Genomic DNA, 27,033 nt, shown 5'->3' with positions numbered 1-27,033 from the left:
TATAATTAGAATTAAGTTTGTTCAATTATTAGTATGGTAAATATAATATATATTAATAATTTTATATAATTATTAGTGTGGTATGGTATGATATGGTATAGTATTAGTATGGTAAATATAATATATATAATATATATTACTATGGTAAATATATATTAATAATATATTAATAATTTTATATGATTATTAATATATAATATATTACATAATATATATTTTATAGAGACAGACAGACAGACAGACAGACACACCTAGAAGGGCTTTTACAGGAACCCACATTTATGTGGACATGTGGTAGACTCTGATATCTTAAGCATCTTCTGGCCCCAATAACCTTCTTACTCCCAATCATGCCCTCCTGAATTTGGCCTCACACCCATCATTCTCCAGCAGACACAGGCCCAGCACTAGCAATGCAATTCATGGTGCGTTAGGAGCAGCTCTAGCTCAGGAGATCAAGCTCACATAACTGTTCTCAATCGGCCCAGATGACCATACTGAAGAAGCAAGGGTAGGTTTGAATTTATCTCCCCAACTCACCCTACCAGTAGGAGGTAGTGAGCTCAGTGGAACCTCAAGTTAGAAGTCCTGAGCCCTTACACTAATCAGACCATGAAACACAGCCTCACCTTTGTCCTTATCATCATCTCATTATTATATTCTGGATCTATTTCCCTTTCCACTCATAACTTCAGACTTATCTAATGTCCAGAGTGTAAACACATGTTCATTGTCACCTTTACAAGGTATTTTCAAAAACTATTATGCAGTTAAATGTACAAGACACTATTTATTCCTCTAATTGTGGGAAGTAAAGATAAGTTCAATATGACTTCTGCCTCCTGGGTCACTCTACTTAAGGAAATACACATGTGCGCAGACTGCCATACTCACATTATACTCACGTGCCATCCTGGATACTTTCTACTATAGAATCTTGAACAGTGGACTCTTGGAGTAGGTGGTGAAGAGTTTAATCATGTTGTTGAACAGAGTAGAGAACTATGTGGCATAGGGACAGTAATCTATAATTTTGGAATCCAATGCATGTTGTCAAATAGCAGAATTGGACAAATAACAGGTCTTTTAACACCTGTTTAATAACAGGTGAAAAGATGGTTGAGTGATGTACTTAACTCACAAGTCACACACACACTCATCAACCTTGTGATTTGAGAGCCACAGCTTTCATTTCAGGGAACAGTATGGGCCTGGAAGCCTCTGCCCGTCCTGGGCATGTCTAGTGGGAGTACAGGCACCAAAGATGTCATTGGGACTGAACTCTCAGAAATCAGCTGTGGGATTCGTATTCCCATAATGGGCAGGATTCACAGATTCAAGTTGTGGACATTTCATGAAGCATGCAAGGTATACAACACGAAAACTTCTTGAAGGACAAGAAGAGAGAGCTTGTTGGATGGAATGGGGAAAAGGAGCTGGGAAGATGAGACTATCCATTGCTGTAGCCCAGAACAGTGGCTTGAGCCAGGCTCTTTGAGCAGTCTGAGAGCAGGCGCTGTCAACCTGGGGACTATATGGAGGACCAGGGCATTAAGGTACCATTAGAGAAGTGATGATGAATGTGGAATTAATGAAATTATACACAACAGTGTCAGTACAGCCTCTGTGTGTCTCAACATCCATGTAATGTATTTGATTTTTTCCCAGTGAACTGTGGGCTCTGGGTCAAAAAAAAAAAAAAAAAAAGAGAGAGAGAGAGAGAGAGGAAAAAAAAAAAGTAGGGAAAGGAAGAGAGAACACTGCAAGCTGAGCAGCTTCTGTGCACCCCAGGTCCTCTGCCCGCATGTTACAGGAAGCCCACACCGACACTCATGAATTGTGTTCCTTGTCATCACTTTATGCATGAAGAAACGGAATCGCAGACATAGAGAAAGTGGACCAGGAAGACACCACAAATTACCCGAGTTTGGCCGACACCCAACTCAAGTTTCATTTCCTATGTCATACTTCTCTCTGGGAAGAAAATAAAAGCTCCCTTTTTCCCCTGTGGGGAAGAATATACAGTTAATTCTTGAGGGACAAGACATAGAAATGTCTTAGCCTAACTCAACATTCTCGTTAAGGATTTAGAAAGAGAAAGAGTTGAAATGAACATTTGGCTGGATTCACTGGCTCCCAACTGCCTAGGAGAGAGGAGCCCCACTGGCACAGAGAATGGTATCAACAGACCTGGTAATCAGCGACATTTAGCAGGTATTTACATGCTTCGTGTAGGAAGGTTATGTCCCAACCTGTTGTAGGCCACACTCCAGATTTTTGTCCTCTGATATTACAAGCTTGCACTGTCAACAAGATTCAGAGGATTTACCTTAAGAAGTGAACTAATGAACGAGATAAAGCCAGCAGTGTGTCTCAAATAGGGTGTTTGGCTTTAGCAAGTCATTATGAACATTTTTGTTCTAGGTTTACTTTTTGTCTTGGTTCACTTGGTTTACTTTTTGCCTTCAATTTTATAACTTAGGCATGCAAAATATAAGATTTGGGGTACTTTAAGAAAATTTAGGGGGCACCTGGGTTGCTCACTCATTTAAGCTTCCACCTCCACCTCAGGTCATGATCCCAGGGTCCTGGTGTCCAGCTCTGCATTTCTGAAAGTTGTATAGCCATTAACAGTTTCATAGACTTTATGCTTTTGTTTTTTTAAATTCTATACAAGAATTAGAAGTGAATTTACACATAAAAATTGCAATAATACAATATTCTATATTTGCCTTTACTTTTACTAGAGAATGGCATACTTTCATATGGCCTTGTGTTATAGCCTAGTGTCCTTTCATTTCAACCTGAACTAATTTCTTTAATATCTCTTGTAGGACAGCCCTAGGAGTGAATTTATGTTACGTTTATCTGGGAAAGTCTGTCTCTCAGTTAGAATGGCCAAAATTAACAAGACAGGAAACAACATGTGTTGGAGAGAATATGGAGAAAGGGGAACCCTCTTACATTGTTTGTGGGAATGCAAGTTGGTGCAGCCACTTTGGAAAACAGTGGGGTTTCCTTAAGAAATTAAAAATAGAGCTTCCCTATGCCCTGCAATTGCACTACTGGGTATTTACCCCAAAGATATGGAGTGAAAAGAAGGGCCATCTGTACCCCAGTGTTCATAGCAGCAATGGCCACAATCACCAAACTGTGGAAAGAACGAAGATGCCCTTCAACAGACGAAGGGATAAAGAAGATATAGACCATATATACAATGAAATATTACTCAGCCATCAGAAAGGGTGAAACCCAACTTTTGCATCAACATGTATGGGACTGGAGGAGATTATGCTGAGTGAAATAAGTCAGGCAGACAAAGTCAATTATCATATGGTTTCACTTACTTGTGGAGCATAACAAATAACATGAAGTACATTACGAGAAGGAAAGGAAAAGTGAAGGGGGAGAAATCAGAGGGGGAGATGAACCGTGAGAGACTATGGACTCTGAGGAACACACTGAGGGTTTTGGAGGAGCGGAGGGTGGGAGGTTGGGTGAGCCTGGTGGTGGGTATTAAGGAGGACACGTATTGCATGGAGCACTGGGTGTGGTGCATAAACAATGAATCTTGGAACACTGAAAAAATTAAATAAAATTTAAAAAAATAAAAGTTTAAAAAAATTGTCTGAAAGTGAAGGGATGGAGAAGCATCTGTTGTGCCAATGGGCCTCAAAAGGAGGCTTGGGTAGCAATTCTCATATCAGATAAATTAGATTTTAAACTTAAGACTGTAGTCAGAGATACAGAAGGACACTACATCATTTTTAAAGGGTCTATCCACCAAAAAGATCTAACAATTGTAAATGTTTATGTCCCCAATATGGGAGCATCCAACTACATAAGACAACTGTTAATCAAGATAAAGAGTCATATTGATATGAATACATTAATAGTAAGGGATCTTAACACACCACTCTCAGTAATAGACAAAAATTTCTTTTTGAATTATAGTTTTGCTGGGAGCAACATTCTTGGCTGGCTGTATTTTCTTTTAACTTTTTAAAAAAGATTTTATTTAGGGGCTGCCTGGGTGGCTCAGTGGGTTAAGCCTCTGCCTTCAGCTCAGGTCATGATCTCAGGGTCCTGGGATCGAGTCCCACATCAGGGTCTCTGCTAGGCAGGGAGCCTGCTTCCTCCTCTCTCTCTCTCTCTACTTGTGATCTCTCTCTCTGTCAAATAAATAAAATCTTTAAAAAAAAGATTTTATTTACTCATTTGTTTATTTATTTGTTTGTTTATTAAAGAGGGAGAGAGAGAAAGAGAGAGATATGGAGAGAGAGCACAAGCCGGGAGAGCGGCAGAGGGAGAGGGAGAAGCAGGTGCCCCATTGAGCAGGGATCCCAATGCAGGGCTTGACTCCAGGACCCCAGGATCATGACCTAAGCCAAAGTCAGACACTTTGGCTGACTGAGCCATCCAGGCATCCCTTGGCTGGCTGTATTGTAAAATGTTTTGATACACATTTTTTCCATTTAATACATTATATCTAACTTGTGATTTGGAGTATGTAACAAAGTACTTACTTTAATTATATACTGTGATTGTGTGTTAGCTGTGAACACACTGGCAATGAAGGGCAGTGTCCCCCCAGCTGCTGTGCATGTTGTGTTCTTGTGTCTACTCTTTATAAATTTATGTCTGGTCCCCTTGTTTGTAAACTCTGCCTTCTCACTGAGCCCATATGAGCATGTCTGCATTCTCAGCCTTGGGTTTAGGCTAAGAATGAGACATTTGAGTGTTGTCATAGTCCACAGCACTGTGTTGAAAGGCAGGCGTTCCTGTTTCAGAGTTGAGAGTTGAGTCACTCTCAATTCACAGTTGAGGGTGAGCACATGGGCTTCCTGATGCTTGTTTTCACTGCATTGGAGGTGTAGGTCTTTAGGCATGGGTCATCAGGAGTGCTGCTCTGGGGTTCAAGTTTCTGAAATTTACTCCTGGGACTATGATCATATCCCTTGGAATTCTATAAACCAATGAATTCCAGAAATTTTGAAAGGGTAGAATTTGTTTTTGTTTTCTTTTTAAATGATGATTCTTTTTGGAGAACCTCAGTTAAGCATCCAACTCTTGATTTAGGCTCAGGTCATGATCTCAAGGTCGTGAGACTGAGCCCCATGGTTGGCTGCACGTTGAGTGTGGAGCCTGCTTAAGATCCTCCCACCCTTTCTCTCTGCTCCTCCCCCTCCCCCACTCGGGTGCACTTGCCTCTAAACTATCAAACAAATAAATGATTCCTCAGTAGCTACTTCTTGCCTCTGTTCTTGAAAATAACATGCACCTGCTCTTTCTCTGTTCTACAACTTTCTTTTGCTCTCAGAAACAGACATTCTTATATTTAATAATCATTGATATTCTACATCCTACATATTGTGTTCTCATTGAATAGATTGAGAGTATGCTATGTCTTAACTTTCTTTCTTGATCTGGGGAATAGAAAGTAAATCCTTATATTTTCCTTCTCCCTACTATAACTGTAGAAATGGAGTCCTTTCCCTTGCCAAGTGATCTTTCAACTTGACCATTTTGTTTTTTCTTCTCCTTTAAGGCTCACAATTTAGAACCTGTGCTAAACAAGGGATTCAGGTGTCCTTGGAAGTTTGTGAACCCCCTGCTAACTCATCCATGCTTCACAACAACCCCTTCCTTCCACACATAAGGAAACAGAGACACAGAGTGGAGTTGAAAGCGTTAGTTAGTTGCACAGCTGGATTTAAACCCGGTGATCTGGGTCCAGAGTTCTCATCTTAAAAACAAAAATGATCTGCAATTCAGATAACAAGCACCAAGCTTAGTTTGTCTGAGTGCCTAGATTTGTCTAAGTAGACTGACAACCAAGTTTTGATGTGTAAGGAACCAAACAAGAGGAAATGTATTTAATTATTTAAGAAAAGGTAGTTTATTAAGCGTTAATAATATGTACACCAATAGTAAATATTTATGTCATTTGGGGCAACAGAGAAATGCAAGCACCTTTGCTACAAGTTGGCACTTTTCCTGCCTAATATCAATTGTGAATAATCATAGCCTAATCCAAACTGATCTTTTCTACCAGCCCCAGGTAGAAGCTCATCCCAAGACTTTTTTCTCCTAGTGTCAGATCAACTCACTGCAGATCCAAAACTTTAACTCCCCATTGAAAATCAGCAAACTGTCAGAAGTCAGCAATTTTGACATGAAATGCACTGGCACCTTAAATTGTTTGGTGTTTGTTTGTTTGTTTCTCTGGTCACACCTAACTTGAGCCATTGACTCACTAGACCGTCTAACTCTGGTTGTGTTTGCAGTTCTGTGTTCTTACTCCTAAATGCTTTTGAAAGCATATGGTAATAATAGTAGTAATAATAATATTAAATAGCAGAGTAGCCACAGCTCTGCTCTGTTGACCTCCACTACCTATGACTGTATATGAAAGCTCCACCAGACAGAGGCTGGTGTACTATGTTTATTGCTGTGTGCCCAGCACACAGGGTCGTCAAACACATACCAGGAGCTCAATGAATGGTTTCCATTCAGATTTTTCTTTTTTTCTTAAGATTTTATTTATTTATTTAGTTGACAGAGAGAAAGAGACAGAACAAGTGGGAACACAAACCGGGGGAGTGGGAGAGGGAGAAGCAGACATCCCTTCGAGTAGGGAGCCCAATGCACCTGGGATCATGATCTGAGTGGAAGGCAGACACTTAACGACTGAGTCACACAGGCACCCCTCCATTCAGATGTTTCTCAGCTTTATCTCTTAAATATCCCCCAAGCTGATTATTGAAATGTACCTATAATTGATTAAGGAACAAATCTGCAGATATCCTACTATTTACTGATTTAATTCTATGAAGTTATCTGGTACAGTAACTGGTTCATATTAAGTTCTTGCATGCTTAATGATTGCAGTTGACAGTTTTGCATATTTCCAAGTCTCTAAGATAAAATTGATAAGGTCTGAGCTCTCACTCTTTAGTGAACTAGATTTATGGCCAAGGTCAAGGTCGTATCTTTAAGAACCAGTTTCCCCCTCTACAAAGTGAAACTATGCATAACAACCCCATAGGGTTGATAGGAAGACCATATTGATAACTTGCTCATGACCCCACCAACCATAAGTGACCAAGTAGGATTCAAAGTTGGCTTCTCTGGCTCCATTTTAAGCATGGTATGACTCTGAAATCCTGTGAGACCATCCAGGAAGTTCCTGAGAAAAATGGTCCTGAGGTGAGAAAGTGAAGAGGAGTTTATCAGGGAAATTAAATCAGAAAAGCGCTTTCCAGACTGAGCTTGGCTGTGTCCGTGGCTGGCCAGGTTGAAGGCTGTAACCTTGTTCTCACTGACAACACATAACAGCAAAGAAAACTGACCACGGATCAGTTCACCATTTAATGTGGAATGTACAAAATTGAGGAGTACAGAGTAGAGATGTGATTATCCTCACTAAAATAAGTCTTTTTCATTGACACTTGCTATTTGTTGGATGTTAGTCCTAAGGAAAAAAAAAAAGTTTAACAATGAAATTAGAATCCCTTCTTGAACAAGCTTAAAGTACGCCTATTAGCAAGCCATGGAATGCATTAAAGGGGGAATGGTAATGACTGTGCTAGTATTAGAGAAGCAGGAAAGAAATCTTTTCTTGTACACATAATTTTCAAAAAAGCTTCTAAGGAAAACCAAATCCAAATGCCTCTTTCACAGCATTTACATGAAGAGTGCAGAGTCAGAAATATTTTCATTCAAAAATGATTATTTTCTAAAAAGTTTATCAAAATAAATTAAGCGTGTTTGCCGAGGTACAAATTAGGCCATGATTTTCATTTAGAACGATGAGAAAAATCAAGTAGCGGGATAGCACAATTTCACTCTTCTCCTACTTTCTGTATTTACATTCTGCAGCAGCGACTGTGTTCCTCTTTCAATGTCATGCAAGAGGGTTGAAGGAACAGAGAACGGAGAGCATGCACGCGGTTTGTTACCCACCTTCCTCTCTTACGTGTTCTCTTCTTTCTTTCAGTCCCACCTTTTATCCAACCTTTTGAGTTTCCAAGATTCTCCATTGGACAGCGGGTCTTTATCCCATGTGTTGTGGTCTCAGGGGACTTGCCCATCACGATCACCTGGCAGAAGGACGGCCGGCCAATCCCAGCAAGCCTCGGGGTGACCATCGACAACATTGACTTCACAAGCTCTTTGCGGATTTCCAATCTCTCCCTCATGCACAATGGGAATTACACCTGCATCGCCAGGAATGAGGCTGCAGCGGTGGAGCACCAAAGCCAGTTGATTGTGAGAGGTAAGGACAGGGACATAGGATGCGTGGCATCAACGCAGCCAAGTTCAACGATGCTCACAGAGAGTGTTTGCTTGAAATAACAGGAAAAGAATAAGAATTCATAGAATTTGCTGTCATCCCTCTAAAATAAACCCCACTACAAACTCTACTGGCACCAAACCAAGATTTTATTTACCTAAAATATGGAGCTCCAAGTAATTAGCAACTAAGAAATGTGTGTATGAAGAGGTGGGAGTAGGGTTTAATGAACGAGCTAGGCTTTCCCTACGTTGGCCACAAAAGTTCATAAGCTCCTGCTGTATTGTGTTTATTCTATTTAGCACTTTTTATGATATTATGTTTTAGGTTATGGCTTTAAAAATGTCAAATATTTTTTATCAGATCACACTTTTTCTAAAGATTCACAAAACAGTGCCTTTTTATATTCGTTTTACTGAAGTACAGTTGACACATAGCAAAAAGTAGCTTCTTGTATTTTTTTTTTTTGTTTTAGCTTTAGAAATGTGAAGATAGTTTCAATTTAGAAATCTGTTTTGCTCCTCTCTTCTGTTTAGCATTTTACCTCTCATTGATTTAGGAGGCTATAACAACATTTATTAAATCAAACAAAACAGGGGATTATTTATTTAGAAATTAAAATGGGGGTCTAGCTTGTAGAAGATATTGACAGGGGACTCAGTGCATCTAAAATGTAAGCATTTGTCTTATTTCAAATCTATATTCTTGTCACCAAATTCCCAGGAACACTTTACTCTTCATCTGCAAAATGAGCAGCTAGTATTCTATAAAGTCCACTGGGCACTGACATGTGGTTTTATGATTCTCCAAGAGCTACATGCATTCATGCTCTAGTATAGTTCTTACCCACATTGCAAAAGCAACTGTGTAAAAATTAAAGGCTTATGTTAATGTTGATTATTTGCATTTTTAAGTCTCCAAATATTGGGCTCTCAGAGTAACTTTTAGAAGAGTTTGATTTCCATTATTTTCCAGATAGTTGATAGATCTGAGCAGATTCTTTCTGAGCAACAGATTCCTATGTCCTTCCTTAATCTTTGGACCGTGTCCTCATGACATCTCTCCCTTTCTGGCTGAAGAGTAATGTACTTTCTATGTACTTGCCAACAAAAGAGACTGAAGCATATTTGGATTTTATGTGACGAAACCAACTTTGTATTTGTAAAAAGAAAAGATTTTCCCTGAGCAAGAAAATATATTTTCAGTCACATACAAGCTAAATATACAAGTGATATTTTTTCCTCTTTCTACCTTGTGCTTTTGAGTATAAGAATAGGAATACATGAATTTCTTTCTCATTTTTGGAAGATAAATAAAAATGGGAGCCAGTGTGGTATCCATTTCCCAAATGTTTTCTTATAAGAGGAAATGACTCTTACTAGTATTTGTGAAGGGCAAAGCAGTACATCAGCCTGTCTCCTGAAGAATCTGTCTGAGGGATGCAAGTCAGAAAACAGAATGTTGGACAAAAATGTACACAATGTTGTTTGTATCACTTGCCCTTGTAGGGAAGGTAACCAAGAGCAAAGGTCAGATGAACTGAAGTTGAGCTCAGCTTCAGGGGTGATGTGTTTGATCACAATCTGATTAGTGGCTCCACGTGGTTATTCTTCAAATATGGTGAATGAACTTCTGTGAACTTAGCATTAAATCACCAATGAAGTAAGATAATTCTGAGAAAAGGAATGTGCTTCACAAGCAGGTCAGTGGTTGGAGAAGTGGTCAAGGACAAGATGTTGTAGGACAGTAATCCTTAATCTAGATTTAACCATAGAATCTCTTAACGGATTTAAGAAAACACTGATAATTCTTTTCTGGCCCCAGTTAAGCCCAATTGAAACATAATCTTTGGGAGTAGATCCATCTTTCAGATCTCTGAGGTATTTCTTTTGATTTCCCCCCAAAAATCTCCTATTGGTGTTTCTCAAATTTTATCACACATTAGAATTACATGGGGAGATTTAAAATTCTTAATGTCTGTGTTGCAGCCCAAACTAACTAAATAGCCATCTTTGGAGGTGGGGCTCAGGCATTAGTAGAACCCCCAAGCGGACTTAGCATACAGCAAAGTCAAGTCCTAACACCCTGAATTATTTGAATATGCTATTTTAGGAGTCTGGACTTTTTTCTAAATGTGAAGAGATGTCATTAGTGACTTTAACCAGGTCAGTGGCATGGCCTGATTTATCTTTTTAATTATAACACTAGCAGTTGTTTGAAGAATGGACTGGTCCAAATAGTAGAGGTAGTTATTAAGAGTCCATTTTGGAAGTTCAGGTAAGATAAAAAGTGCCCTGAATGAAGGTATGAAGGTGGCAATGGTTAAAGTAAGAGGAAGAAATTAAGTTTGCGATATCTCTCGGAGGCAAAGCAAAAAAAAAAAAAAAAAAAAGTTTATAAGAATGTTGCAAATAAGAGGAATAACATTTATTGCTTAATAAGGTAAACAGAAGTCTTTAACAGAAGTAGAGAAGAAGCGAAGAATAACAGTGACATGGTGAACAATGATGTGGGAAAAACAAGAGGGTCCAGACCCAAAACATTCTAGCATTTGAGGTTCCAGGAATCAGGAAAAGAAACAGGGAAAAGGACAAGGCTGTAGAGTAAAAAGATGTCCAGTAAGTAGTGCCCTGGAAGCAAATTAATAAATATATCAAGAAACATAGGCAATAATGTATATAAAATCCCACTGGAAATAGAAAAAGGAAATATAAGAATTGGTTATTTGGTTTAGGGAAATGGACATTGTTTATGACCATGAAGAGTGGTGTGGTTGCAGTGAATGTCTGATTAGTGTGGCTAATGAACAGAAAGGGAGATGACTAAATGTGTGGGAATTCAAGGAAATATGTACGATTATTTTAATATTTTCAGAGACATTGCTATGATGGGAGGCAGAAAAACAGAGAGGAAGTTGAAGAGGACATGGGACATGGGACAAGAGAAACTTGCATCCATTGGAAATGAGTCAGTAGAGAGGAGAGAAACGTGGTAAAGATAAAGAGGAGATAATTACAGGATCAAAGTCCTTGAGTTAGTGAATTGGGATTGGATTCTTTGCATCAATAACATACATTACAAGCACTATGGTAAGAACCATTGTGGGGGTAATCCAAAAGACAGAACCAACTGAAATGATTGGAAATTTCAGGGAGGCAGATATTGGTTCAAGTAACTTGAAAAACAAAGTATAACATTTATTGAATGGGGCCATCAAACAGTAACAGGTAATGGATTTGTACGCCTATCATGAAAAAAAAAAACACCTATAAAACTGGGGAAAATTTTATAAAACAACCATTTCCAGGCAGTGGAACAGGAGGCAGAGGGCTGTGATTCTTGAGAAAGTGGAAGTATATAAGTTGAGCTCCAAAATTTACCCCAGATTTCTGCCTGGGGCACATTCCAAACAATGGCAGAGGGATACAGAGCCCAAGTAGATAACAGTGATCTTTTTGGGTGGAGAATACCCACAGAAATTTAGAAACTATTGAGGTGTGAGATTTTGCAGGGCAGAATACTGGGAAGTAGGGAGCTGTTCAGAGAAAGATTTCTAAAAATCTCCTTTTGAGTCTTTAGCTGAATACTATATTTCACGTGCATAGGATGAGACTGCATGACCTCTACCAGGGAAGAAACACCAGGTAGATGTGAGATCAATACAGACATCAGAGGTTACCCAGGGCTGGGGTATAATGGAGTTCTGAATAGCCAGAGTAAAGAACATACAAAAATTCTATTAAAATCTTAGGGGGGCCACTAAGAGGAGGGCTAATCTATCCCTGGAATAAGGACTACTCTAAACAAACCCTAAAAAGGCCTTAAGAGAGAATTGACAAGATAAAGCTTCACCAGTAAATGAAATGTCTTCAAGAATAACATTCAACACTCTTAAAAGGAAGTCAACAAAATCATTACTCTCAAGAGCGTATTCATAATGTGTTACACATAGTAACTAGATATATGAAGAAGGAGGAAAATGTGAGTTGTAAACACAAGAAAAAACAAAGAAACAGACTAATGGACATGGCAGATGTTGGAATTAGCAGACAAGGTTTTCAAGCAACTATCATCTCATTTCAAGGATTCGAATGAAAAGTTATGCGCAGTAAGTGAATACTTAGGGAATGCAAGAAGGTAAATGTAAAATATTTTTAAAAAAAAGAACCAGAAAGAATTTCTAGATCTGAAAGACATAATATCTGAAATGAGAAATTCACTGGATCTATTTTTTTTGAATGGCTAATTTTTTATCGTTTTATGTTGGTCACCATACAATATATCCTTAGTTTTTAATGCAATGTTCCAAGATTCATTATTTATGTCCTACACCCCGTGCTCCATGCAATATGTGTCCTCCTTAATACCCACCACCAGGCTCACCCATCTCCCCACCCCCCTTCCCTCTAAAACCCTCAGTTTATTTCTCGAAGTCCACAGTCTCTCATGGTTCGTCTTCCCCTCCAATTTCCCCTCCTTCACTTTTCCTTTCCTTCTCCTAATGTCCTCCAAGTTATTCCTTATGTTCCGCAAGTAAGTGAAACCATATGATAATTGATTGATATATGATATGATACTGATATGATATGATAATTCTCTGCTTGACTTATTTCACTTGGCATAATCTCCTCCAGTCCCACCCATGTTGATGCAAAAGTTGGGTATTCATCCTTTCTGATGGCTGAATAATATTCCACTGTATATATGGGCCACGTCTTCTTTATCCATTCATCTGTTGAAGGGCATCTCAGCTCTTTCCACAGTCATTGGATCTATTTAATAAGATATTAGATACTGCAGAATAAAGGATTACTGAACTTGAAAAGAGGGCAAGAGAAATTATTCAGATATTTTCATGGAGAGGTAAAAGATGGAAAAACAGTAAACAGTGGCTCACTAAACTTGGGAAAATGTCCAATATATCAACATATACATAGACTCTTAAAAAAAGGTGGAAGGAAAAAAGACATTTGAATAATAATGATTGGAAATTTTCTAAATGTGAAGAAAAATATATATCTACATATCAAAATGAACAATAGAACTCTCAAAAAATAAGCATAAAGAAAAACCATTCCATGGCACATTCTAATTAAATTGTTCAAAACTAATAATAAAATATCAAAAGTAACCAGAGAAATATGACTTGTTACATCAAGAGGACCAAGTAAGAAAACTTTAGGCTTCTCATCAGAAACAATTCAAGCAAGGACAGAATGGAACAGTATCTTTAAAGTGCTGAAAGGAGGGGGTGGAAGAGGAACATTTATCATTCTAGGATTCTATAACCAGCAAAATATATTCTTCAAAAATGGAGGTGAAATAAATACATTTTTAGACAAAAGTTTAGAGAATTAATTACCAGCTAGATTTTACTACAGTAAATATTAAAGAATGTTCTTGAAGCTAAAAGAAAATGATTCCATGGAAACTGATGTACAAGAGGAATGAAGATCTCTTGATATAATAAATTTATGGCTAAAGATAAGATACACCTTATTACCATTTTCATTTCATTTCCTTTAAAATATTTAGGAGTTTAAACAATAATAATTTATAACATGCAAAAATAAAATAGACAATAATATCTTTCCTTCATCCTTCTCTTATTCCAGCATGAAACAGCAGTGTATTTAGCACATAGTTATAATTTCTAGGCCCTGTAATAGTCACTGAGATGATGAATGTTTCTTTCTTCCCAGTGAGAGCCCCCCATCTAGTGGGAGAGAGACAGGTGATAGTCCCACAGGCTGGTGTGACAAGCTGCAGGGCAACTATGAAGAAGAAAGGAAAGTTAACCAAATTTAAGTTAGGAGACGCATGAGGCAGGTTCCCAGAGGGAGGGAGTGGGGTTCCTGAGCCATTAGAAAATACAGCAGGGAGTTACAAAAGATAGAAAGGAAGGTAATGTGTTCCTGGAAGAAAGTCTGTTACTTGTGGTGGTGGGGAGGCTTAAGACAGCAGATACACTTATTTCCCTGATGTGGTAGGATGGAGTGGCTAGAGACCAACACGGAGGAGGGTCAGACACAGAGCTAACTTTGGTTCACAGCTGGAAGTTTCTGTGTCCTGAGGTCTGGAGGCCATGGAATTGAATGAGGAGATCTAAACAAAAGAAAAAAAAATCAATAGATTAAAGTGAGACCAGGAGTCCAGAAGCCCAGAGGGGAGGCTCTGTGGTCCACATGAGAAGTGGTGATGGTTGGAGTTAAGGTGGTGGTAGCAGGGATGACAAAGCTAGGGTTAACTCAGAAGATACTTTGCAGAAATCTGTGGCTAAGTAATTGAGAAGTGTGTGAGAAGCCTTGATGACAGACATTCTCCCCAAGAGTAGCTGGCCAAGGACAGTGCTGGGTGTTGGAGTGGGACATGAGATATCTTATTGTCTCCTCCATTCTCCCCCTGGCCTCAGCACATAATAGTTGGGACAGGGAGCTCTCTCTGTGGGTGGCTAATGCCTGCTGTGAGTGGCAGCCTCTTGTCTTCAACTGCTAGGAATCAGGCAGCTGCTCAAATTTCAGCTTTGAATTTAAGTGGTCAAGTAGTTGAATTTTATCATCACTTCAGCTGGATCTTGTTATGAATCAACTAAATAGATGTTTTAGGTAAGATGAAGAATCTTATCCTTTTATGCCATTTAGAATGAAAGAGCATTCGTATTACAAAATGTGGACTTAACATTAACTTTGGAACACAGTTGTTACTTGGTTCACACACACCAAAAAAGCAAAGCTGTAGTTAGGGAAACAAAACCCACTTGAAAATAGCAAACAGCATTAGAGAATAATTATATGGGTCTTTATTCAAATCTTTAACTCGAGTTTAGAAATGTTTTTTTTTTTTTTTTCTCTTGGAGGTTTTAAAGTTTTTGGTCTGAGATGTGGTTTGGAAAAAACCAGAATCAGAGTGAGGAGCTTAGAGACCTTGAAATTGCCTTGTCACAAAGAGGGTGGTTTGGAAGCCTTCAAGAGACAGACTAGTAATTACAGGAGAAGAATGAGTTCTAATAAGGGAGAGACCAGTGTTTGATATGTTCCATGAAGTCTTCATGGAATGAGTGAGCTCCATCAGCCTTGATGTGAGTAGGGTTTAGAAAGAGAATAAAAATGCAACATTTAGTCTCTCAGTAAGAAAATAGGAACAGTGAGACTTACCCCTTGGAGATGCTGAGACAATTTAATTAGGTAACAAGGTAACAGTCAGCATGACCTTGGCTCCTGGCTGGCAACAGAGGCCTCTGATGACTCTCCATGAATGAGTAGAGGGGACACAGGTGTCCAGGCATATGTTCTGAGGTCAGGGAGGGATAGCAACAGCCAAGATATAGAGGTTGTGGCATGGTCAGAGTTTACCCATCTGCCTGTTATTATCAACAAATATGGGCTTGATGGAGGAAGTGATGGAGAACTACAAATGTCTTTGAACAGATCATCTTGAGGCAGGAAGACCAGTCTGGGGGCAGGTGATGGACTGTGCTGTGTGCACAGGAGACCCAAGGGAAAGCCCACTAGCCTGCAAACGTGAATCCCCAGAACTCTTCCCTGCATCTCTTCTTTCCTCTTTTCTTCCTTTCAGTCCTATCATGATCGGGACACCTATTAGCTGCGTGACCTTGGGTAAATTCCTTAACCTCTCTTTACCTCCATTCTCTGATTCATAAAATGGAATGATACTTAATAGGAATTTCTGGGGCTTAAATAATGTATTTATCCCAGTGCCTGGTACATAATAAGCACTCAGTGAGTGATGACACCCTTCTACCCTTTCTGTCTGTCTCTTTGTGCCACTCACATCCACATGATTTTGGAACATGATTGAGGACACACTCCACAGAAGAGGCCATGGGGAAATCCAGGCATTAGGTGATTAATTAGAATGAAGGCCTTGGGAATGTAGTCTAAAGGTAAAAGTACAATTTATTTTTGAGGGAACTACAGCAGTTGGGGGTAAATTGCTTGTAGGAGATGAAGGTGACAACTAAGGTAATTCAGCAGAGGTGTAGAATGAATGTGTATGACAGCAATGGAATTTTGGAGCCCAATTCTCAGTCATCCCTTCTATCACAGTCTTATGACCTCAGATCATTATAGAGCTTAGCACAGTGTTTGATTGTTCGGGTCATTGGGAAGATTTATAGAGACTTAATTTAAAATACATTAGCTGTTATCAGAAGGGAAATTAAAAGAAAAAAGAACCAAACAACCTTTAGCTCTTATGTGTGTGCCCCATGGCTTACACTTGCTGTGGACCGATGATCTCCCTAATGTCATGCTCAGACGAGTGACCTTGGCATTAATGAAGCCATTTGGAGGGAAAGTACTAGACTTAATGACAGAACACACGTGCCCTTTGCTTCCTATTATTGGCTCTGCATCACTGAGAAGAAAGCCCCTGATGCGATGATTTTCTGTGATTCCAAAGGAAGTCCATTTTCTCACACTTCTTTATGTCCTATGATGTATCTGCTGTTTCTGGCTTTTAATGATGAGCTGCCACACAGAAAACAAACACCATGCAAAAGACTTTGAGTTGACCTTTATTTGGCAAGGAAACTAAAAGTTACATGAGGCCACTACCTTATTGCTATGTTTGCTATCCAATTTTTGATACCATATTTGTGCTATCATTTTACTTGATCCATTGATTCTTCCAACAAATATTTATTAAGCATCTATTTTATACCAGATATTCTGAGTGCTGGGGTACAGTGGTGATCAAAATAGCGATCCCAAGTTCCTGCCCCATAAAACTCACATTCCAGTGAAAGAGACAACAGACACACAATGTCAGGTATCTACAAGTTCTATGAAATTGGAGGATTGAGAGTGATAAGGATAGGAAAGGTATGTCGGGTCAGGTCAGGTGGACAGCGGAAGACTTTTCCAAGAGATTTTGGAGCAGACTTGAGTAAGGTGAGGGAACAAGGCATAGCGAGCGCCAGGCAGAATGACCAAGCACGAAGAACCCAAGTCAGGAGCGAGCTTTGTGTGTTCAAAGAGCGGCAAGAGAACAGTGGGCTCAGTGTTCTGTAAGGGAGGAGGGAAAACATTGAGGGCAAAGGCCAGGCCATCTTTCTGGTTGTGATGGGAAGCCATTGGATTTTAGCTTCCAGTGTCATAAATTAAATCTTACCTAGGCTTTGTCCAATTACCATCTTGACTAAATGCCAACCGGGAAAGAACAGCAATATTTATGTACCTGCCCCATTCCTCCCACCAAATAGCTTCCAGGTTTGCCTTCAGTAAAACAGAATCCCTGTCTCTGTTGACAGCTTAGGGAAGCTTATATCCTTTGGAAATATATAACTTCTCGGAGGCCGTGCATTTCAAACATTAAAAAAAAAAAATTTGACTGCCTCTAACATTGAGAAATACCTGTTCTATTATAAGCATATTACTCTTCCTCTCTTAAAAACTACAAAAATAATTCCTTCCTTTAGCAAACAGACCAAGCCAAAGATCACTGTATTTTAAACGGCCCTCATTTTTTTCATTTATTCAACAGATTTATAGCCTCTTCAGAACATTTTTGTAAAACTATTAAAAAGGCGGAATTACTTATAAAAGTTACAAGTTGAAAACACAACATTAAAAAAATTTTAGTTTCTGCACACTTTTTTTAATCATTTTTTTAAATTTATTTTCAGTCTGCACACTTTTTAAAAAGATTTTATTTGTTTATTTGACAGAGAGAGACACAGTGAGAGAGGGAACACAAGCAGGAGGAGAGGCAGGCAGAGGGAGAAGCAGGCTTCTCACAGAGCAAGGAGCCTCATGTGGGGCTTGATCCCAGGGCCCCAGGATCATGACCTGAGCGAAGGCAGGCGCTTAACCACTGAGCCACCCAGGCTCCCTGTTTTTGCACATTTTTAAGCACAAATTCCAGATAATTTTCAGTATTCAACTCCCTCCAAGGAATCCCTGGGGTCTTGAGATACTGTCAGACTACAAGAGTCTCATGACACAAAGGTGTATGGCAAGAATGGCTTATGTTGCCTTTTGGGGATGTGACATAATTATTTGGTTGAATCTATCCCTTCTATTTCCTTAATCACCCTCCTCCTCCACTTTCTATTGGAAAGTCAACAAGATTGGCATATATGCTCACTACAATGTACCAAATAAAGTGTTACACAAATAAAAGGAAACCAAGATATAATTTTTTTTGATAGATTTTATTTATTTATTTATCTAGTTGAGAGAGAGGGAGAGAAAAAGCACAAGGTAGAGGGAGGGATGGAGGGAGAGAGAGAAAATCTGAAGTAAACTTCTCACTGAGAGCAGAAGCAGATCCAGGGTTTGATCTCTTGACCTCAAGACCCTGACCTGAGCCAGTGGCCAAGAGCCACTTAATGAACTGAACCAGCCAGATACATCCCAAATATAATTTTTACCAAGGGAGCCAGTAACTTTGGGGAGATATAACCCAGACCATACAGAGTGCTGTGTCTTCAGGTCCTATCATAAGTTTTAGCTCAAATTGCAACAGTTCCACTTCTGGTATGTGTTTCCTTGCCCAGAATCCTCCTAGAATGCTTTCTGTTCTCCACCCTCAGAAGAAAGTAGGTCTGTCCTTCTCAAAGGCTTTGGGGTTTGGGGTCGCTCTGATCCGTGGTATTAACTCAACCATGCTACTTTGGATAAAATCTATTTCCCTATTCTGTAAAAATGGAATAATAATACCTATTTGTCAGTCCATTCCACAGGCATTTTCAGAGAGTTTTTTGCGTCCTATCACTGTGTGCCATGCTGGGGTACAGTGGTCTGTGGGAAAGGGACGGTTCTTCTTCTCCCGCGGGGCAGAGCCTGATGGGGGAGAGAGGCAGTGAAAGCAGCAATATCAGACATGCTCAGTAAAGGCAACAGCAGGTAACACAGGGTTCTCTGGGGGCACTTAATCTCATCCACAGCATCAGTAAGGGGCTCCAGACAAAGTGGACTTTGCACTGAGATGTAAATAATCCTAAGTGAGAATCTGTTACACAAAGACATGAGAAGCTTATGTGAAGACCCAGCAGCAAGAGCAGTCATGGGGGTGGGGATAGATGGGGTCTTACAACAGCCAGAGGGGAATGTCAAGTCAAGTCGTAAAGAGCCTTCAGAGTGTTGTAAGAGTCTGGATTGTATCAAGGGACAATGGGAATGCACTGCTGGTTTGAAGCAGGGACTCACTTCATCCAGTTTGTGTCTTGGATTCTTCCAGCCAGTGTGTGAGGAACGGATTGAAGTCAGGCTGTAGGTGCCAGTAGATCCATTAGCAAGCTGCTCCAGGAACCAGCCTCATTGCAACGGGAGTTCCTCTGAAAGCAGAGTTCGAGGTCCATGATTGGCTGCTGATCACTTATTTGAGATGTGATTCCTGGGTTCAAAAGTGAGGGATGGGGGCAGTGAGAATGAGATCAGAAGGAGAGAGAAGATATCAGTTAAAGTTGTTTTAATGAGCTGGTTGATGCTGTGGGCCACTGGGACTCATTTGTACTCTGAGGAATTCCGAGGAGTCCCATGGAACAGTGATTCTCAAAGTGCTGTCTCTGGACCAGCAGCCTCAGCGTCACTGGTAGATTATTAGAAAGACAGTGTCTTGGATCCCTCCTCAGACCCACTGAGTCAGGACTTTGGAAGATAGGGTTCAGCAACTCATGTTTGGGCCAGCTCTTCAGGTGGTTGTGATGCCCTCCAGTGTGTGAGAAGCACAGCCATAGAACGTGCCTCAGAATAGTTCCACGGGATGGATTGGAGAGGAGGGGAACTCCCCTCCCCGCCCTCTCATTTTTACATGTTTGTCTCCCACATTTCTGTGTTGCACCAGTGAAAGTGAGTAAGAATGTATGACTCCTGAGAAGGCCCCAGACAGCAGAGACTCATGCTCTTGGTGGGCACCCGGGCAGGTGTGTGGAACTGTCCAGCCCTTGGTGTGCTGAAACCAGAGGGAGGGAGCATGTGTGGCACTTTACCACACACATTGCCTGCGCATCGTGACGAGAGCATGGCAGTGAAGAGATGAAGAGAATTTGAGGATATGTGATACATTTTGGAGGAAGAGCCATGAGTACCTGATACAAGGAGATGAAAGAGGAAGACATGAAAGATAATTTGCGGTTTTATGGGACATTTCCACCTGTAATTACCTTACACTTGCAATATGTCAATGGTTATTTCCCATGTAAACCTCTTTGGTCAGTTTTTAAGTAATGTCCCTTTGGATTGGAACCAAATTGAGGGGAGGAGTCATGGATCGATTATAATTAGACATGATTCCAGAGGAAATGCAAGCGGTTAGTTACCCTGCCCATTTGACAAAGGGTTTCCTTCTGTCAGCAGAATTTGAGCCAGAGCATAGACTATAGGTGACTGTATATTTTCCTTCCACCTGGCTGGAGTGATTTTGGCATGGTGCCTCAAACTTTGCAATCTATCCTTGAGGTTGATTATTTTTACTAGAAACTTTGCTCTATATAATCTCCAGCACTTTTCCTAGAAATAACTTTTCCAGTATGAAATAGTCATCCCTTATCACCCAATTTAAACATATTTACATTTTATTGAATATGTATGTCTCAGGATATCATCTAAATGAAATAAAATTGCTTAATAGTTACGCAATATTGGAGAGACCTATTGGCCATATAAATTATTTAATTTGCAAGTTGGGAGTTGTGTTTGTTAAGGATATGTTAAAGCTGGACATCCCTGCATTTATTAAATTACCCAGCACACTTAGAGTACTCCATAACTTCCAGGCACTGTTCTGAGACATTTGCAATCATAATCCATTTGATTCCCCACACCAGTCTGATAAAATCAGTGCTATAATTGTCCCCAATTTACAGATAAGGAAATCGAAGCCAAGAGATATTTGATAACTTGCACCGGATCATCCAACTGGAAGAAACAGAGTTGGAGCTCAAGCACTGGTGTTTAGTCCTTGGCTCTGTACTCCTAGCCATCACTGTCATCTCTTTCAGAAACAGCAGTGAGATCCATCTCCAGCTGCTTCTCACGTCTGCCATTTCCTCCTCCTAGGGTGTTTTATGACCACAATGATCTTCACTATGGTTTATATCATTTCAACATGCTTTTAAGCATCTAACTCACCTAGATTCTGATCTTTCTACCAGTCCATTCATGTGATGGTTGGACTCCCTATTGATCTGTAACACATAGGCCCATTTTTGTCTAAAGGAAGAATTATGGAATCTGCAAAGCAGACAAGATTAGCTTTTACCAGGAATTATGGAAAGGAGAGGAAGAACGCTCACATTTGCTAAGGGTCTGACATACAGGGGACACAGTCCATCTCCTCTTACATAGTACTGTGATTGCTTTGTTGGAAGTTCATCATATAATTAATCATTTTGGGATGAAGAATTTTCTGAGATTCTGATTTTGATGGAAAAGTTTCTGAGATTCTAATACCTTCAGATGCTGCCTTTTCTAGAAGTACCTGTACCATCTCTTTCAGAGAAAGCTCGAATACTCTTAGAATAGCAATAACTTAACAAGGCATTTGCCTTCTCTTGACAGGCATGTTCTACACAGAGGGCATGCGTATGTTTTGGGTAGGGATGCATTTTTTTCAGCTCCTCACAAAAGTCACCAAATACTCAGTTATTTCATCTGTTTTTTTTTTTTAAATAAGTACACTTATTATAAGCCATCATGGTACCTCACTTTAGTTAACCTCCATTGTCCCCCATTGGCCCAGGAGAGTGCTGACATCAAGAATAATGGTCTATGTGTCTTCATCAGATTTTTGGGCAAAGTTCAATACCATGCTATGTTCTTTATTGCCTTTAGGGGATGCCTATTAATTTTCCCTTCATCTCCTGTAGAAGAAGAACAAACACAAATGCTTTGAGCAGTGCACACCCAAGAGGAATACTTATTCTCACTAATTACTCTTTGTTCTTCCAATTGTGGTCCTGATTCTATTTGCCATGGATTGGATTGCCGAAGATCTTCCGTAACACAAATAAAAAAGAATGTCACATACCTGGGGTTTAGTCAACTTCCACACATGAGCCCAGTTTTTCCAGGTGCAAAGTAACTTCAGTTTGAAGAATCTCATTGATTTATTAGGAAAATGATTTATTCCTCATTAGGAAAAATGAGGTCATTTTCCTAATTTGTTCTAGCTCACAAATACTGTTTTCCAATTTTTCATGTATATTAACATACAAACATTGTTTGTATGTTAATATTCTTTAAAATTCTTGGAATTCTTCAAATCATACCTACAGGTATTAAAATAAATTGTGTTGTTGTCTGAACTAAAGGTGACATTTCTGTCTTTTCAGTTCCTCCCAAATTTGTGGTTCAGCCACGGGACCAGGACGGGATTTATGGCAAGGCTGTCGTCCTCAACTGCTCAGCCGAGGGCTATCCTGTACCCACGATAGTGTGGAAGTTTTCTAAAGGTATGATGTTACTTGGTTTGCTCATTGCCTGCGAAACATGTTTGAATCTAAAGATTCAAATGCTCTAGAGGAGCGTTTCAAATCCTTCCAGACGTGCTTCTGGCAAGGAAATACGTTCCCTCCTCCACCAACTCTGTCTTCTCGGCTTACCCCTACTGGTCCATCTGAGTGTTTTTAGTTTGGACTAGGAGTGCCTGGTCTTGTATAGCCTGCTCTGGGAAAGATCATGTCTGGGGCAGGGAGTCAGTGGAAGTTATTTCAGCTCCCGGGAAAGCTCTGTGTTGCCCACTTGAATGGTGTGACTGTGATCTGCTGGGGGAGAACCACACACCCCTCCATATGCAGATGAAAGAACCAATGGTCAGAATTGCTCATTGTTGGAAAAGCATTTCCCCAGAACGTATACATATGACATTAAGTGGGTTTAGAAGGTTAAAAATAAAATTGTTGATTGATTTATTTATCTGGTTATCTTAGAATAGACAAATTCCATATCGTTTTTCTGGTACAGTCTTTTCAAAACACTCACATCCGTGTCCCATGTTGAGCATCCAGTGCTCTTTGTTTGAATATGTCTGTCATATTTAAATATCATATTTGAATCATGCTTTCTCTGCAAAGGCAAAGCGGCCTCGCCAGTTTTACGGTAAGGCTGTAAATGTTGCAGAAATAGAAACATGTAACATGCAGGCTAACGGGGAACATTCTAGACACCATAGAAATCATTTGTGTCCATCTTACAGTCTCCTCCAGGGAAGGGTTCTTCCCTGTGCTCACCAGCATTTTGGAGTTCTCTCTCTTTTCTTATTCACTCATCTTTACTCAATAATTTATGGATCAAATGGTTGAAGGTCAAACGCATGTGGGTGGGATAAACAAGCAAATAAATCACAGTCTCTTAACAATCTAAGACCTACTATGTGTGTTTAATTGTTCTGAGTGTACTATTTATTTGTTCGCTTTATTATGGTTTGTGTTCCAGGTGTTGCTTTTTAAAGTAACCTGTTGCATTTCCTTATTGTGAAAATAACAGAAGGAAAGCAAAACAAATGGGCCACTTACACCTCCTTTCCGATATATTTCCTTCCAGAGCGAGAGAGAAGGGAGCAGGGGAAGAGGATGCTAGAAGCTGCTTCATTACAGGAGGAAATCAATTAATTTTTTTTAGAATTCTCTGAGGCTACTCCCCTATAGGCTGCCACATGCATTGTCCATGTGAAAGCAGTTTATTCAAAAAGCTAATGCCTGTTATTCAGAGTATCTGCCCATGTGACTTTTTATTTTAGGTCGTATTTGAAGCCGCACGTTACATATTACATGAAAACAAACAGCATGCATTTAACTTAGTTTATATATATGTCCATGTATGGTATTACGAACGTTCCCCACAACACTCACCTTCTTCAGAATTATTTCTAATATTTGCCTTTGTGCAAGGCTCCCCCTTTCCCCATGAGATTATTTTCAGTTTCTCCGTATTATGAACTCCACGGGATAAACAGCCTTGGATATGCATGTGGGGCAGCGTGTGATTGTCTCCTTTAGGGAAGTCCTCAGAAGCACAGTAGCATGACCACATTTATGCCTTTCGATCTGTGCTGGTCCAGGGCCCTTTGGAAAATACTGCAGGGTGAGCCGTGTGTGCCCCAGCCTCCTCAACAATTCGAAAGTATCTTTTTATTCTTAAACTTTACAATGTGATGGTTGAAAGCACTTTCTGTTTTAATTTGCATATTTGGATTACTAACAATGTTGAAACATTGTTATCCTCTGTTGACTGATCACTTCTGCTTCCCTTTTGCGAAGTTTCTTATTCGCGTTACTTACTTGCTTCTCTCCATGTCTTATTTGTTTGATAGAGTGTTTCTCGTACATGACATAGTGCTTCATCAGTCAGGGATCTGATGACATTTTCTTCCTTCCCATCACTGATGGGCAACGTAAGTTACCGTAGCCTTTTTTTTATTTTTAACTTTTTTGTGCAATATGAAGTCAACCAAGAAACAAACAAATTGCAACAAATATTTTATAAAGTTAAGTTCCCTCCAAACAGCACCATTCAAAGGTAAAGATAACTACTCTTAGTGAAAGCCTAGCCTTTCAGACCTGCCCCCCTACAAACATATATATATATATATATATTTTCATATAATTTTACAGGCTTTTTTAATTGATCATGATTCTTCCAGACTTATGATCTCCTTTCTTCAGTTATCAATATGCTGTGAATGTCTTTCTGTCTCCATAAGCATGGGTGATCACTAAGACTTTTTAATCCCTGTGTAGTGTTCCCATGAATACTTCCATAGAACCCTCCATCGCTTTGCCTTTGTTAGGATTGGGCTCAGTGACTTGAAGCCACAAGGGTTTACTCTTTCTCTTATGAGGAGTCTGGACAGTTCAAGACCAGTTTGTTTTTTCCTCTAGGGTATCAGGGACCCAAACTGCTTACACCTTTGTTCTAACCCTGTTGGCAAGCAGCTCCCCCTGCTGAGCTCCGTGGCCACTTCTAACTTTTCCACGGAAGGGAGAGAGCTGCCACCCGACTTGAATCATCCCCCCACAGAAACCTCTCCAGAATGTCCGTAAATCAGTTCTGCTGGTCTGCTCTGGGGGCCAGCCCCTCCCCCACTTCTCTTTGGTGTCTCCTTGGCATTACGCTCCCCCCCCATCTTGTTTTTATGGTGGAACAGATTCCAAAACAATGAAACTGCAAACCACGATTCCGTGGGTTCCATGTGCTCAGACCCAGTGGCCTGGCGTGTGACAGTCCTCATCGGGCACAGAAAGCTGTCCTGGTTAAACGCAGAGGCAAGAGCCCCTCTGTGTTGCTGCTGCTGGTCCCGGGGAATTGTTGAAGACCTGCCCCTCTCCCCATCCCCGCTGCCCCTCTCTTCTTTTTACCTCAAAGGGAGATCTCTCTAACAAACCAAGTAATAAGCATCAAAACAAACAAACAAACAACAACCCCACAGAGGTCTGCAAGATGCTTTGTAGCTGTGCACGCGGCAGCCATGCCTACAACTTGGGCTATTTCACGAAGTAAAAGGGTAGGATGGACACTTGGCAGCTGGGTGTGCCCAACATTTTGCTGCACAGTGTATGTTAGCTTCCTTCTGCCTTTTCACTATCCTAAAAATGTCACAGTGACTCTATCTCATCGAACTTTGTAGGTGTCCATTCTTTCCCAGGGATACATTTCTACCAGTAGAATTGCTGGGTCAGAGCAAGCAATTTCTATCACTTTCAAAACCCCTTGGCCACTGGCCAGAATTGTATTCCTGTATCAATCTTCCACAGGTCACACTACTGCCTGTTTCCTACAATGAAAATAACACCAGGGGTTATACTTATTTTTATTACTATTTTTTAAATAAGAGGTCTACTTATTTTTTTAAAGATTTTATTTCTTTATTCATGAGAGACAGAGAGAGAGAGGGAGAAGCAGGCTCCGCATGGAGCAGGGAGCCTGATACAGGACTCAATCCCAGGATCCCAGGATCATGATCCCAGCTGAAGGCAGACGCTTAACCAACTGAGCCACCTGGATGCCCTAGATCTGCTTATTTTTAAAGATTTATTTGAGAGAGAGAGAGAGAGAGAGAGAGAGTGCATGAGCTGGGGGAGGGACAGAGGAAGAGGGAGAGAGCATTTCAAGCAGACTCCCTACTGAGCATTGCCTGATGTGGGGCTTGATCCCAGGACCCTGAAATCAGGACCTGAGCCTAAACTCAGAGTTGTCAGCTTACCTGACTGGGCTACCCGGGTGCCCAAATGCTTATTTTTTTTTTTTTTTAAAGATTTTATTTATTTGACAGACAGAGATCACAAGTAGGCAGAGAGGCAGGCAGAGAGAGAGAGGAGGAAGCAGGCTCCCTGCCGAACAGAGAGCCCAATGTGGGGCTCAATCCCAGGACTCTGGGATCATGACCTGAGCCGAAGGCAGAGGCTTTAACCCACTGAGCCACCCAGGTGCCCCCCAAATGCTTATTTTTAAATATCTTTTGATAGCAAAGAGGGAGATTGTATATTATCACTTTAATTATATAAGTGATAAAGAAGTTTCTTAGGAAAAATTTAGCCTTGCTTATGGAACATGTTCCCAATAATCAAATATTTATTTAGAACATGAGGGCACCTTTCTTATGTGTGACAAAAAGATGTAAACAAAAGAGACTTGGGTTGTTCGTCTGAGAGCTGTAACAGTTTAACCCTGAAGCTGCAGAGTTCCAGAGTAAATGCAGTGGCTTGAGGGTGGCTGGTACAGGAAGGAAATAGTCTTTGTGGGAAGACAGCATTCTTACAGTTTTGACCTTGGACC

At 40.2% G+C, this 27,033-nt stretch overlaps 1 protein-coding gene across 1 annotated transcript in view; it reads left to right on the top strand.

The window, feature by feature from the left end:
• Positions 1-27,033, top strand: part of LOC111155672 (DS cell adhesion molecule) — a 766,750-nt gene that overhangs the window by 490,173 nt on the left and 249,544 nt on the right. Inside the window, exons 10-11 of the mRNA XM_022515961.1 lie at positions 8,000-8,278; positions 22,593-22,712. Of these exons, the coding sequence (XP_022371669.1) occupies positions 8,000-8,278; positions 22,593-22,712 (399 nt within the window). The remainder of the gene's footprint in view (positions 1-7,999; positions 8,279-22,592; positions 22,713-27,033) is intronic.

Source organism: Enhydra lutris, unplaced genomic scaffold (assembly GCF_002288905.1).
Source record: "Enhydra lutris kenyoni isolate GAN:26980312 unplaced genomic scaffold, ASM228890v2 scaffoldscaffold43, whole genome shotgun sequence".
NCBI classification, from domain to species: Eukaryota; Metazoa; Chordata; class Mammalia; order Carnivora; family Mustelidae; genus Enhydra; species Enhydra lutris.
Note: the sequence above shows the minus strand (reverse complement) of the source record. Positions and strands in the feature narration are given on the sequence as shown.